General features: G+C 32.6%; 1 protein-coding gene across 8 annotated transcripts in view; it reads right to left on the minus strand.

The window, feature by feature from the left end:
• Positions 1 to 1272: 1272 nt before the first annotated feature.
• The window catches only part of LOC106674166 (la-related protein 4), a 36322-nt gene continuing 22170 nt past the window's right edge, over positions 1273 to 15424 (minus strand). For 4 of the 8 annotated variants that reach the window (XM_014406739.2, XM_024228271.1, XM_024228280.1 and 1 more), the window contains 14 exons: positions 12010 to 12109; positions 10196 to 10366; positions 9977 to 10113; positions 9801 to 9913; positions 9600 to 9740; positions 9289 to 9531; positions 8994 to 9154; positions 8658 to 8927; positions 8287 to 8550; positions 7652 to 7825; positions 4570 to 4810; positions 4277 to 4505; positions 4087 to 4201; positions 1273 to 3153 (listed from right to left, as the gene is read on the minus strand). In XM_014406739.2, the coding sequence (XP_014262225.1) occupies positions 4101 to 4201; positions 4277 to 4505; positions 4570 to 4810; positions 7652 to 7825; positions 8287 to 8550; positions 8658 to 8927; positions 8994 to 9154; positions 9289 to 9531; positions 9600 to 9740; positions 9801 to 9913; positions 9977 to 10113; positions 10196 to 10366; positions 12010 to 12109 (2345 nt within the window). In that variant the 3' untranslated portion in view covers positions 1273 to 3153; positions 4087 to 4100. The remainder of the gene's footprint in view (positions 3154 to 4086; positions 4202 to 4276; positions 4506 to 4569; positions 4811 to 7651; positions 7826 to 8286; positions 8551 to 8657; positions 8928 to 8993; positions 9155 to 9288; positions 9532 to 9599; positions 9741 to 9800; positions 9914 to 9976; positions 10114 to 10195; positions 10367 to 12009; positions 12110 to 15424) is intronic. The other 4 variants (XM_014406747.2, XM_014406755.2, XM_014406764.2 and 1 more) reach the window with 4 other exon arrangements.

Genomic DNA, 15424 nt, shown 5'->3' on the forward strand with positions numbered 1-15424 from the left:
AATCATAAAAATATGTAATAAGACAATAATAATTTTTATGCAGACATTTTTAGTGTTTAAAACTGTGCACATTTTCCAGTATTTGCACAACCTAAATGGTAAGTGTGCTACAATTACCTACAAAAGATTATACTTTTCTCTAAAACTCTTTTAAAATTTCACTTTACACTATATGCATTTTTGTTCCAATTTTTTTGAAATACAAATTTTACCTTTTTTTTTTCAAAAAAACATTTTATTGTAATCACATATAAAAATGTGAGCAGAGTTAAACCTATATAGCAATACGGCATTGTTTACCTCCACAATTAAAATAATGTCCATGTATCTTAATAAAAATCATTACAAGTATTCTATCCAAAAAATATGTTATAAGTGCTCTTTAATTAAATTTTTGTCAGTCTATTAAAAAAACACAATTTGTCAAAGCTTCATTTTGAAGCAGAATTGTGAAGAATGAAATGTAATTGTCTTCCAAGGCACAAATTAAATCATTAGTAGTAAGTAGAAAAAAATGAAACAAAACCTACGTTCAACTCAAATACACATGTTAATTCCGTAACACAAACATCAAAATATAATACAACAAAACATGAGAAATATTGTACATAAAACATTTTTGTTTATAATATATGTAAATTTAATCACAAGCCACAGTATAATCAAATAAAAACTGCACTGGAAATAACAAAAAGTATGGTTCTCTTACTTGAATGCAAGTAAACACTTCAGTCTGAGTATTCCAGGAGAAAATTTTCCCTTTTTTTTGTTTAACATAGAGTTAACAGTATAAGAAATTATAATAATAATATAAACAAGGTAATAATATGATGTAAATGAAAATTTCCTTTCTTAATAATTAGCGTAATTAAAAAAGTATATAATACACAATATCAAAATGATTGGATAACAACATGGAGCAAGAATGAACAAGAGCGCATTAGAATTAACAATTCACTATATATAATGATTAAAAAGAAAAAGAAATTAAAGTTTGAAATATAGTAGGCAACTGGGTGTTTAATATAGAAACATATAGTTATAGTCCATATTTAATAAGTATTTTAAAAACAATTAAACATTGAATTTAAAAAAGAGAAAAACAAGGTAGTTGGCAAAAAGTCTGCTTTATTGGCACAAAATAACGTTTTGATACGTTAATATTTTTAACTAGTAAATTTTTGCGGAAATCACTAAAACCTGTCTTTACACATATTTAACATTTCTGTGAATGCACTAGACCAGTTAAGATTAAGAAATTTGGAAAATTAATTATTTAATTACAACACATTTCCTTTTTATTTGAGAAAGTAAATTCCAACATTCGGCAATTTACAAGTCAGCATAGAAGAATTTTTGTTTTATCACACAATTTTGCATAGTATCAACAGAGCATTAACATATATTAATTGATACGTATCGTTTACAAAAAGTGTCAAGTTCATGTGTTTTTTTAACATGCCAGTTTCTTAACTAATATACTTAAAACACAAAAAAACTTACAATATAATATAATTAAAAGAAGAATGCTAACAGCACTGAAATGGACAACAAAAGAAAATGAGCAATTAATTTTACCTGATTGTTTCGTACCAAACCTTGAAGAAGTGTTTACAAACAAAATCGACATACCGATCGTTAAATACCATCCGGTCCGAAACTAACTACACTCTAATGGAAGCTCGTTCGGTTCAATTATTATTTTTTTAAATTTATTATCTCTATAGGAAACGAAACAATAAAAAATTAATGTTAAAGAAGGAAACGAAAATCAGTACTAGAATGATAAAAGCTAGTATTTGTATTTAACTTACAATAAAACTGTAATATTAAAAATAATACAATTTAATTAACGTAAATATTATCATTCTTCTAATTGAGATATATTTTGTTAAACGCATAATAATTATGTATAAATAAAATTACATTCAACAGTTAGTATAATTTATAAGGATATTTTCTGTATATTACAGTGGACTAAGATAATTGACGGTATACCGATATGAATGTAAGCAACCTCAACTATCAAGCTATATATTGTGCAAAGTAATATACAGTAATCTTTAATTCAAAAGAAACAAGTTAAAATTAATTTGCGAAACATTTAAGAAATTTTTTTTTGTAAAAATACACAAAATAAAATGAAAAGAAAAGCTAAATATAACTGTGCAAATATAAATAAGAGAGTACTTTTTCCTTTTTTAATAATTTATTTATTTAAGACTTTTGACTCGACTAAAAAAGTTCATTGTTACCAAATATATTTGCATTACCTTTTAATTACAACACAAACTGTATATTACATTTAAAAATAATAATGGGGAATATAGAACAACCCACTCTTCGTGAGCATCAATTTCCAAAATGGCTCGGTATAGGATAAACGCGCGCAAGTTAACACCTGTATTATACAATACATAAATACGAATAAAAACCAACAATTTGTAAACAAGACAATCCTTTTTTTCTTATATTTTTTAAATGTTTTTAGATTTTTTTGTTTTCTTTTTGGAGGAATCATACAACTATTACACCTAGGTAGATAACTAGCTTGCACTCTATACACATTTGTCAAAAATAATTATTTGTAATCGAAGATTTATTTACAAAAAGATGCTGATAGAATGTGAATATATATATTCAATCAAATTCACTCACAGCACCTTAAAACAGCCAAATCGCAGCTGTGAATGACTGAAATAAAATTTAGCTCTAATAGGCTCTTTCTTTTTTTCTTTTTTTTTTTTTAAACATTTTATAAATTTTTTTCTTTTCCTCCAAAATTACCCTCAATATTATAATATATATAATATAGTGCCTACGAGCAATCAACTGTAAATTTTTCACAATATGCACACTTTCCCTGATATATTACACATTCACCAAATTGCCCAAAAAACACATCGCATTTAAAATTATTTAGAACGTGTGAGGAATGAATATAGGGGGAGAGGAGAAATGGAGTGGTTTTCTTGAAATTTTTGTAAGGTGTAGGGGGGAAGGGTGAGAAATATATTATTTGGGAAAGGGGGGATACAGTTCCTGACACTTGTAATACCAGGACTGCTGCGAGGCACTTCGGTGCCAGCCTGCGGGCCTCAAACAGGGAAATCCGCATCACTGTTTCACCTCACTCTAGGCCAATTCTCCAGTCTAAACAAACAAAAGTTAAAAATTATTTTTGAATGGCCAGAGAATAAATTTACAATATAAAAGAGGTGAAAAAATATTTTCAAAACATTTTAAATTCAAATTAAATTCTCAAGGCTAAGGCCCGATGCACACATGCGGTTTTTTCTGTCTGGCCCTGCTGCAGTGCCACAGCTGTTCAATTTAGACTTATGTGGACCTGTAGCAATTGAAGTACTTCAAATACCGCCAGTACGCATACAATCGCCAAACAGGATTGGTTGTCATTTTTTCTACATTGTGTACAAAGAGATACAGAAAAAATATACATTATGGAGTACATTCATATATAAATATGAGTCTTTCAAGAGGGAGCTTGTATATTACTTTTACAGATTTAAGGGAAAATTAAATCCAAGACTTGCTGAAGGCAACGAGAATTCCAGAATTAAAATTGAAAGTAGGAAGAATACAAACATGGCTTTGAAAGTCGTACCAAATATATGCCATTTTGTTGCAGCACTGCCGAGGCCTATAGAGAAATGCAAGGAAAAACGATAGCAAGTCCGCCAGCAGCTACATGTGCCCTAACCTATCTGATCCTCTGAATATCTTAGACCCGCAACTGGAAGACCAGAAGGCAAAATACTGCATGTGTGCATTGGGATTAAGTGATAATTGACCGTAACATTAGAGAATTTTAGAAATTAGAGAAGTTCGACTAATGAGCATACAAGCACAAAGCATAACAAAAATTAAATGGATTCTGGGTTTTCTAAATACATACCAAATACATACCAATTCAAACTATTTATAACACTACACAAACATTATTTCTATGCTTATCAAACAGGCTACAGGGGGGAAAAAACTAATAGTTTGTACCCCCAGTCTAAAATATAAGTTTCAAGCAATTTTACTGCTACTACTATTCAATGATAAATCAAAAACACTTACCGAAATGGGGTGTGCTATTTGGGTGATCTTTGCCTTGAGTTAAAACGCTGAGCGTTATCCCTCCTCCTTGGGGGAGCCCTAGGACCACCTCTTCCACGTCCTGCCACTGCCTCACCTGATACAATGTTAATGCCAAACTATAGTAGATAACGTGTTTTAATATTTAAAGAGCACAGAAATAAGTGTATACCTTTTGGCTGATAATACCCTGTCGCTTCCTTTTTCTCATCTTCTGCTTGTGGTGTACTAGACGTATTTTGTGAAACAGATATCACAGCTGTTGCTACTTGTTGGTGCGCTGTTATTAATTGTTGTTGCTGTTGCTGCTGTTGTAACTGTTGCTGCTTTTCCCTTTCTGCTTTTTCTTTGTGATGTTGAGCCACTTGGGCATAACTTAACTTGATAACTCCCAAATCAGCCTTACGTCGAAATAAATATTAGTTTTATATATAAGATATGAAAAACATGAATAATTGTTTTTACCTGATTTTGTGCAGATAACTGTTGTGACGGGGGAGTTTGTGGCGGTATGTGTGTGGGAGGATTTGGCGTTTCTGGGAGGGGGGCCATAGCAGTATTGTAGGAAGAAGGGGGTTTAGCTTCTACAAGTGAATCACTTGAGCCAGCAGTGGCAGGCTCACCATTTCCGTTAATCACTGCTTCATCAGTCTTTAATTTTTCTGCTAGGTGAGCTTTATTGCTACCAGCAGCTCCAGGAACTGTCCTGAAAATTGTAAAAAAGATATTTTTTAGGTTCCTGTTGAAAATCAGTTAAAAAATAAATAAATATAATATTGCTATTAGCGAAATATTGGGTGTGTGCATAATTTTTTGCAGTTTTCAGAAAAAAGTCAAACTTGAAATATAAATGTATTTAACTTTTAATTGAAAACATATTTCCTTAGTTTCTATAACAAACTGCCAATGTTCTGGTTGCTGAAATATCCCCCTTTTTGTGAAACTCAAGAACTTAAAAAAGAATGAATCTTTCAGTTAAATTTTCAAAGCGTTTTCGTTCAAAAATTCCTTACTTTTTAAGCGGTTATCTAGGTAGTGAAACAAGTAAGAATCGGATCCTCCATGACCCCTCTTATTCCAAGATTTTACTTTGAGTTACTTTTTTTCAGGAACATTTCGATATCAGTTTTGCTTTTTATAAAATGTATAGGTATGTAATCACAGTGCTAAAAAAAGTAAGAAAAGAGGCGTGTACTTATATGTATATTTTAATTGGGGTAACCTATATGACCACATTGTTTTTTAAATTTTATATTATGTTGGTTTTAATTAATTCCATACTTTATCTTGTTAATATATAGATACTGAGCTTCGCCTAATTTTAAATATATATATATATTTTTTTAAATATTATAAATGCAGTTTTTTCTCGACATATTTTAATACTCATCGAGTTAAAGTAAGAAAAATATAAATGTTTTTTTAATTTTGTTTTCATTTGCTATAATTTTCTGTAATAAATAAACCCTGATGATGATATAATCATTGAAAGCTCGGCAAAAACTTAAAAATTGTCGTTCTGTTGTGACCTCACCGAAGATCCTTTTTCCAAATACGAAACAAACCCTTCCGATTTATTCTTATTCAAATGTAATCGTAACAAGACGTTCCTTGTTCCTGAAAGTATAAGTTTATGAGTTTTACAACGCAACCCAAAGATCGGATTCTTCTTTCTATTGTTGTGTGAATTGAAATCTTCCTATCTTTGCTACAGTTAATTTGGCCTGACTTCCAATACGATTAATAAGTTGTTGCTTTTAAGCTTGTTAGGCATCCCACGAGGCTAGAATTTAGATTCATCTTTCTCCATTACGAAAGCATCTGAATCTTTCTCATACATTACGTTGTCCCGGTAAATTTCGACAGGCATCTGCTCTATGCCCAAGATCGAACTCGAGTAACAAGCAATACCTCAATTGAATTTTAACTTCTTCCATGTCATACACGTTGCAGTTTTTGTTTTTACAATGGATACCAGGAACTGGAGGAGTTCCCTCCTGAGCACTGCAGCTGTACAGCTTATTGTACTTTATCTGGCTCCATTTTTTGGGGGCTTGCAACACAAGTGTGATTTGAGCCCCTGGTGTGCCGGTGTTCTTCCATCGAATAAACTCATTTTTGAAGGGGGTTGGGACCAAATTCAGGGTCGCTGAGATCTGATCCCGCTCCTTCAATTGATGAGTGCCGTGTCAATTTCTTTCAATTGCGGCCACCGGTCCCCTTAAGCATCAGAAAAAGTCCAGAGGCTTCAGTGGGGATCGAACCCACGACCGCGGGATCTACTAGCCGAGAGTCTGACGCCTTAACCACTTGGCTACCGCGGCCCCCTGCAGTTTATGTTAGACTGACTTTTAAGATCGACCACCCTTTTCTTAACAATATCCTTCAAAAAGGTGTGTGTACTAATGGGGTTAGCAGGCAATAAAACATTGCCTTTATTAAAAGTAAATGCTGAAATTTAGGTTAAAAAAACTTATGCTCACACTCAATACAAGAAATGAATGACATCATTAAAATCATAAAATCTAATGAAGGATGCCTGGTAGATCAGCAGTTAAATATTAGTTACCTAGAATTACTTTTCCAACTCCATTTGTCCTACTATGGAAATTTATTATAGATTATTATTTCCATTTGGGTATTTTGTCTTAATGGGGAAAGTGCGAATTTTCAAATTGATATAATTCAGCATGCGATATTAAAATATTAACACAAACCCCACAAACTGGTCAGGAAATATTTTAAATTATTTTAGTAAAAACTTTGACAATAAATTTCTAATTCTAAAAGTGTACCAAACCAGGCTTACAAATTAGTCAGTTGAACACTCACATTAATTCCCTTGACAAACTACCCAAGGGAATAAGTTTGTATTTAATTAATGAAAATGGAATTCCTATTCGTTAAAATGATGTGGAACCATATTTGGGGGGATAATCCTATTAAATGATGCAGGCCAACAGCTTAATTATGGAGAAATATTAGTGGGCTAAAAATTGTGGGGGTGAAAATTATCCAGACATCTAGTTTTCTATAAGACAATTTGATCAAACACTCCAGTTATTTCTAAGGGCTTATTTTTTCTATACACTGCCCTTTTCCAATTTTCCTTAACAGATATAATTTTTTTTTATATAACATTTTTATTCTTTTTAATAAATATGTTCATATTTAATGACTATTGGTCAATGTTATTTACCAAAATATTAATTATGAAGATCCTCCCTTAACAATCAAATTAAATACTAATAAAATCTTAGAAAGCACAAAAAAAAGTTTCATATGATAAACAAATGGTGAATGGTGAAACATGCAAACTAAAAAAATAATAATAAAAACCAAAATGAATAAAATGAGAAAAAAAATCCCAATATTAATTTGTGAATGTACATTTTTTTAAACCAAGTATATACAATTTCCCCACTGAAAGTACGAGCCATTAAGTGCAAATAGAGACGAAGGATATGGTGGAAATAAAATAGTTATATTGTCTAAAAAAAAATTTAAAAAAATCGTCTAGGGATTTTTAATCCATGCTCAGTCTTACTTGTCAGGGGTGGGTGGCGGTGTGGGAAGTTGGGGCGAGGGTAGCCGAGGGGAAAGGGGCCCTCCTTGGGACCCGATCCCTCCCGGACATGGGACATCCTTTTCCTTTGAGCCATTACTACTGCTTGCACCGACAGTTTTCCCTTTAGCAGTCCCCTTCACTACATCAGACAATCTAAACCAACAACATTAATCCATCCTTTAATTAAGAGAGGATGATTAAAAATGAAAAACAGAAAAAAAGAAAAAAAAATTGAAAAGAAAAAATGCAAACTTAAAGCATGAATTTTAATTATATTGCCCTAAATAAAAAGGAGTAAAGAGTAAACAGTATGTTTTTGAACAACATCCTTAAAATTTACGCCTTTTTAGTTTCATGTTCCACTCACTAGATATATACTTTTTGTTTATTATGTTTTAAGGTCAAACATGTTATATTTTAGCCATATAAACTCTATGAACTTTGGTTTACAAAACCTGAAAAATTATTATTTGTAATTTGTTCATTTACTGACACTTTTACAACACATTTAACAAAATAATATACAATAAGCTAAATACACATTTTCATTACATGTTTGTAATTTGTCGGACATAATTAGTTTAAAAAAAAAATGAATAGACTGCTAGAAATACCTGTTTTCAGTCCACTGAGGTGAAGAAGTTTGGTCAACAGTGGGAGGGGCATCGACCACAGGAGCAGAAGCCATAGTTACTGTCACAGAGGCTTGAGTAACAGGTGCTGGAGGAGTCAGCGGAGGAGCTTTGGCAGCATTTTGACTTTGGGATTGTTCTAAGCCCGGAAGAGGAGGGAAGGCATCGGCTTCGAGGTCGAATTGAGGCCCAGGGCTTCCGCCTCCTCTGCTCTGAGTTTCTTCTTCTTTCCTCCTACGCCTGTATCTAAAAACAAAACTACTGTAACATCTGTCTATTCTCATGACTTTATATTTTATTTTCTCTTTTGTGGGCAGTTTTTTTAAATAATTATAATTGGATGAGGCCATTACCTGGCTGGTATTGAGTCTTTGCCAGCTGATATCGGCTGTCTATACACATCTTCAGGGTCGTGACGTGATGTTGCTAGTGAATCCGACGTTTCTGACTGATTTGAGTCCCTGAAATAATGTGACTTCGATGAAACTGAAGAGCTGTTTGATGTTTCGAGCTTTCCAGTAGTTCCTAATTTAGTTGTACCGCCCATATGGGGGTTTCTCACGAGACCGCTGTCACTCATTGTGGTCCTTTGCTCCAACCCACTAACGAGACGCTTATGCCTACTGAAAAATATCCATGATCGACATTCCCTGACAGATAAGAGAAACAATATCAAATTTTATACTTACTTTCTTGACGCGTACCTATTTGTGTGAGTTTTAGCAAATGGTCCTTGGGGAGCGAGACCGTTTACAGAAAATACACTTCCTATATCAAAATAGGTGGTGTTTGTTGGTCCCCATGATGGCAGCATATTTGGTGGATAAAACGGTTGCTGATGGTGTTGAAACTACAAATAAAAATAATTTGAATTTAAGTCGGATATCAATTTTTAATATCTAAAAAATAAATAGTTTTTCCCATTTTTTTCTTCTTTAGAAATAATAATTAATTACAAGATAGTGAGATATTAAAACTACTTACATATATTTGCACTTGATTTGGAGTGTAATTTACATTGGGAGCGGCAAGCGATGTCCCATTAGTAAACAAATATCTTTGCTGACCTGGAGCATAAGCATTTCCAGGCTCATAAACATTCGTCGCAGCTACAGATGCAGGAGGAGTTCGGTAACCATTCTTCAAACCTGCCATTCCTGGTCCCACAGCAGGTACTAAAAGCCTATTCATCGGTTTAGCCTTAATCCTTGCCATAATTGGCCTACCCTGTTAATACAAAAAGAAGGATAAATCATTTTGTGGATACTTTTCAATATTGTGAGATTTTTCCTTACCTGAAACTCTCTTACTTCTTCTCGCAAAAACCTGTATGCCTTCTGAGCATCTTCGTCGTTCTCAAAAGTGACATACCATGAGTTATTATGAGCAAATTCACAAGATATCAACTTGGGACATCCCTTTCCAGAGAAGAGACCCTAAGCAAGTATTTAGTTATAGCCTATTTAAAATTTAATATTTGATGATGAACCTGTTACCTTAACTTCCTCTAAAGGCGTGCTATCGGGGATTTCTCTTAATATAACTATGCACCTTTTATGGTTTGGGCGCACCTTCTGACCTTCATCGTCAACTTGCAAATTTGGTGATTCTACAAAAGTATATTGAAGTGAGTAAAAACACAATAAAAGAAATGTTTTAAAGGGGGACTTACCTCTAAGGACTTCAGTTATAAGTTTTATATCTGTAGTCAATTTTTTTACTTGATTAAAATTAGCTACTGTCCATATTGGTACATACTGATCATTATCCATTTGAGATAGCAGATATGTGTCATTTGCTAAATTTTCTCTGTAAAAAAAAATATATATACACAAAACAATATAAAACCTTAAGTGAAAATAAATTTAATTAAAATGAATATAAAACACACCTAGAAAAATAATACTCCAATTGGGAGGAGAGCATCTGTTTCAGCTGCTCAATTGGCATCGGAGTTGTCTGGTGGTTGGAATCTACAACTGGTTCTGGGGGTGCCTGCCCGACGGGCAAGGCCCCACCATCACTGTAGCTATCCAGTTGTTCAGTTACCCCATTCAACAAGCTGGAAAAAATAGCAAGTTAATAAAGGATTTTTAAATTAAGTTTGTGTATAAGTGGGAAAAAAAGGAAACAGAAAAGTCTGTGCCTTTGATTATTTGTTATTGCTGTAATACCGTTAATGAAAATTGTATTTATATAGGAGGATTAATGTTTACAAGATGTAAATACCAAGAGGATAAGACATCAGTTCGTAAAGAAAAAATGTGTTGAATTGGGGTGCAGTTCACTGTAAATTATAATTTTTTCCAAATGATTTCAAAACTCATAATTTATGAGTACTTATTGTATGAATTTTAGCTCGGTACTAGGGCAGCGGGGCCAGTAAAATCTACACTGGGTACAGTGATGAAACAATAGTTTGCAATCCACTGCCCAAATGTGGTTTAAAAAATGATTATTCGGAGATCGTGAGATGCGGTCTGGTGTGACGTAGGATTTAGAAAATCATTTTCTTTATCGTGCCAACATTTCGATCTTTATTGAGATCATCTTCAGGCTCAAAGTGTTTGTTTTCTGCGTAATTGTCATTCTTGTGTGTCCGCCTAGGGCACTCTCAACACGACACACAAGAATGACACAGTTACGAAGAAACAAACACTTTGAGCTCTGAAGATGATCTCAATAAAGATCGTAACGTTGGCACGATAAAGAAAATGTTTTTCTAAAACCTACGTCACACCAGACTGCATCTCAAGATCTGCAAACAATCAATGACTAATGGTCACTAACCACCATATATTTCTACAAGAAGAACTTGATTTAAAAGTTTGCTTCTGGGAATGAGGGGATTGACGATAAACCTTCTGTCTTGAATGATGATGAATTAAGGGAAGCTGACTTGATTCTAGTCAAATATGTCAGGAGCTTGGCAGTGTTCAGTACAAGCGATGAAACCATTCACTCTAGCTTATATCGACTTGGGTAGATGAGGAAGTTGGGTTTCTCATAAATTGATTAATGGTAACAAGTTTCAGTGTCTAAAAGCCTTTCATTGCTTTCATGACACTAAGTAGACATTTTTTGACCAGATGCCACCAGCGAGAAAAATGGATCCTGTAATACCAAGAGGTATGACCATTGACTGTCACTGAATGACTCGTCCAAATGTCGTAAAAACTGGATATTCACCAACAAAATGAGAGGCTTTGTATTTAGTGGCAGGTATTGTGCACTAGAAACTCCTGCCACCGCAGAAATCTACTCGAGTCAACTGCAACAAGTATCTCTTGCCCATGCCCAGAAACAATTTGCTATTGAGATAAGAAAATATGTAATTTTTCACAAGGATTATGGGAGATTTCATACAACAAAGAAAAAATAATAAAGTTTGGTTGGGAAGTTCTACCACATCCTTGGTGCTCACCAGATCTGGCCTGACTCACTTTTTCTTAGCAATGGACAGTCATATGCGCAATCATAAGTTTGATAAATACCAAGTTAGAAAATGAGATGAATACATTTTTTAAGCCCAGGGACTCAAACTTTTATACGTAGTGCATAAGTCTATAAAAGTAACTCGTCGGGAAATAGTTATAAATGCAGAGACTATTTCCTTTAACAAAATAATTCTAAACTAATTTTAATTGTGACAATTTCTGGTTTCCTGGAACAAACAATAAATTAAGCAATGCATTGTATAATTACCTGAAATCTGTTGTGGGACTGGGTGCATGTTGATCAGGGGTGGCAGCGAAAACCGCCCCTGGAGGGACTTTCCCAACGTCCCCATTCATGTACACGCTCCCTGGCAAAACAAAACCAATAAAAAAAATTATTTTAGTAATATAATAAATCATATTATTTTTAATTTATGTAGTGTGGTATTATTTATTATGGTGTATTAAGCAACCCTTTATCATTTTGAACATGGCAACTATCTGGATTTCCTTGCAAATTTTAATATTTAATTTTTTCTTCTAACAATCAATATTACAACAATATTATGTTGATTGTTAACCTACTCTGATTATTTTTATTTTTGGTCGCATAATGTTTATTACAACCGGCAAATAAATGAAAAAAACTTAATTTTATCCATTGATTAAAGTGGAAGTAAACATTTGAAATAAATCTACAAAAATTTGGTAAGACAACACGGGAGATGATGAAGTAAACATAAAGACCAACCCAAATAGCTGAACAGGGTTTGGGTATGCATTCAAAATGTTTGTCATACAACCAGATCTTTATCACTTAGTTAGCATTCATATGAGTTATTATTTAAAGATCGTTAGATGCAGTTTTGGTGTGATGAAGAAAAACATATCATGCCAACATTTCAATCTTTATTTATATCATCTTCACGGCCTGGGATTTATAAGCATTGTTTAAATTATACAAATACATATAAGATATGAATATGAATTTATACAATGGTGTACACAATGTAGAAATTTTAGGTTTAGTCAAAGAACAGAAAGCATAACTTTGAGTGGGTATAAATACTTTGATTAAACGTTAAATTTCTATATTGTGTACATCATAGATATACATCACATCCATATCTTATATGTATTTGTATAATTTCATCAATGTTTATAAATCTCAGGCCCTGAAGATCATCTCAAGAAAGACTGAAACATTGGCACGATAAAGAAAATGTTTTTCCAAATCATACCAAATCGCATCACACTATCTCTAAATAATCATTAATTAAAGGTCACTAAATGCTACACATTCATCTTAATAATTACCATTTTAATAGATTAATTTGGTGAAATTCACTTGTCATCGTGATATAATTTAAACGACTTTTACAAATTGACATTAAAAACAAAAGTATTAGATAAAAATTAAATGGAAATGTTTTGTCATTGATTAAATATGAGTTGTCTATGACTTAAAAGGAAGTCGCTTTGACCCTGACCAACAAACGTTTTGTATAAACTGCTACTGCCTATCTGTTGAAAACAGCAATAAATGATGTTCAGCATTCAAATTCATTTCAATTCATCCTTTTCATTTGTTTAACATGTTAGAATATTTTGAAATTATCAAATGACAGCCTAACTGGGTATGGGATTTATTGAATATCGATAGCTTCTTAAAGTTTAGTCTAGTGTTTATTTGGTAAGCTTGAGTGAATCATAGTAGTTAAAATATCAAAAGAAATCCCCCAAAATTGAATTAAATTATATTTGAAAAATATAAAAATTAGAAAGGCGATGATTTAACTTACTTTATTATTACATATTAGATTGTTCATAATAACTTAATATCATTTTTAGAATGAATAAATACAAGTTGATGTAAAGTCTTGATGTTTTCTCCAACTCACCGAACAGTAAAAAAAATTGTTTTATATATGATTAACATCCATTATTATAAATTAGGAACATAAAAATATTTTCTCTAATAATTAATATTACTTGATGATACTTAAGTAAAAACAAGGGTACAAATTATATTAAAGTCAATATTGTCAAATATGCTTTGCTAAAAAATCTAACGCATATACACACTCTCTTTAAATCTGGCCACTTTGAATGATTTAATACATCATACATACGTCACATGATCTTAGTACTAAAATAGCAAGTGACGTATTTTTTGGTGAAACTTATTGATACAGGTGAGACCAAACAATAGAAGATGACACTTACAAAATGAGCAATGTTATGTTCCAAGAATATCATAATTGAAGCTACAAAACAATAAATATTGTGAAAATGAACAATGAGTACAAAACAAATTAAAATATGTTCAGGAAAAATAAATGTCTATACATTTTCAATTTTATCCAAATTTTTCAAAAATTCCAGCTTTATTTAAGATATTCGACTAAACTGAACAGGTGTTGGTTCAAATTAGTTCAATAACATGACTCAACTGTACTAGCCAGGATGATAGGAAGAACTGAAAGCTCGGAAATAAAACCATTCACTTGTTGGAACTGTTAGACCTGCCTATCACCCTTTTATATATATTAATATAAAACTTGATAATTGTACATTTCCAACTACAGCAAATCATATCTGATCTACAATCAACATACGCTCTTCCGTCATCAATAAATTTACATTTTGTAAGGGGGTTCAATGGTTTAACCCATTCCTACAGCCAGTATGATGATATTAAGTTATTATTTTTAGCGCTAGAGAGAGTAGTAAATTTAGAAAACACAATGGTGCTTTTTAACCAACACACTTCTTTTGAATTTCAGTCTAGTTCAATACTCCTAAGTACTTCACTAGGGAAAGCAGTAACTACTAACAATTCTGAATGGGTTAACAACTATTTGTAGATTGGTCGTTTTCAATTATTTTGGACTGCCGAACCTTGCTCCACTTAACAAATTAAAAATATAGAAAATTCCTCCTGTCGTCTGAGGGGTGAATGAACCTCTAGGTTGATAGTTACCTATCATCTTGATCTGCCAAAATCAGCAAGGATAGGCAGACCAAGATGATAGGCAACTATCAAATTAAAAAAAAAAAAAAGTACAATTTGAAATCAAATCTAAAAGAGAAAACTAACTTAAATCCTGATAGACATTACAAGATTTTTTTTTATTAAGCCAGCAAACACATCATCAGATTCCATAATAAAGTTGGCACAATGCCGAAAAAAGAATGAAGACAGACCAAATAAGTTACCCTGCATGATATCACATGTTATATTTTCTTTTTGAAGTATTACTCAAGTCTTTGATACAAATACATTCTAGCTATTGTGGACATGGAGTGAGACAAGAATACTAAAACAGCAGCAAACCAAGTATCTAATTCAATGGAACTATAAGCGAAAATATTTTTGTTAATGTACTTCGATTTTCCTTCCCACACTGGCAAGATGACTTGGTAAGATACACACAAACCAATTATCCTACGGGATGTGGTGGTCGTCCTGTTTATACATTTTAATCTCTCCCTCCACTTCAACCACTACACAATTCCATTGAAATTCCTAGTGTCGCCTCAGAAAGGGTAAAAGTGTCACTGGCTGTGGTCGTTCATTGCCCCCCCCCCCTAGCTGGAAGTATTCTTTTAGATTTATTCTGTAAAAATCATGTAATTTGCTTTTGGTTATTTTAATTTATCCATTTTGTACGATTACATAA

Source organism: Cimex lectularius, unplaced genomic scaffold, assembly GCF_000648675.2.
Source record: "Cimex lectularius strain Harlan isolate CLEC.00 unplaced genomic scaffold, Clec_2.1 scaffold44, whole genome shotgun sequence".
Classification (NCBI taxonomy): Eukaryota; Metazoa; Arthropoda; class Insecta; order Hemiptera; family Cimicidae; genus Cimex; species Cimex lectularius.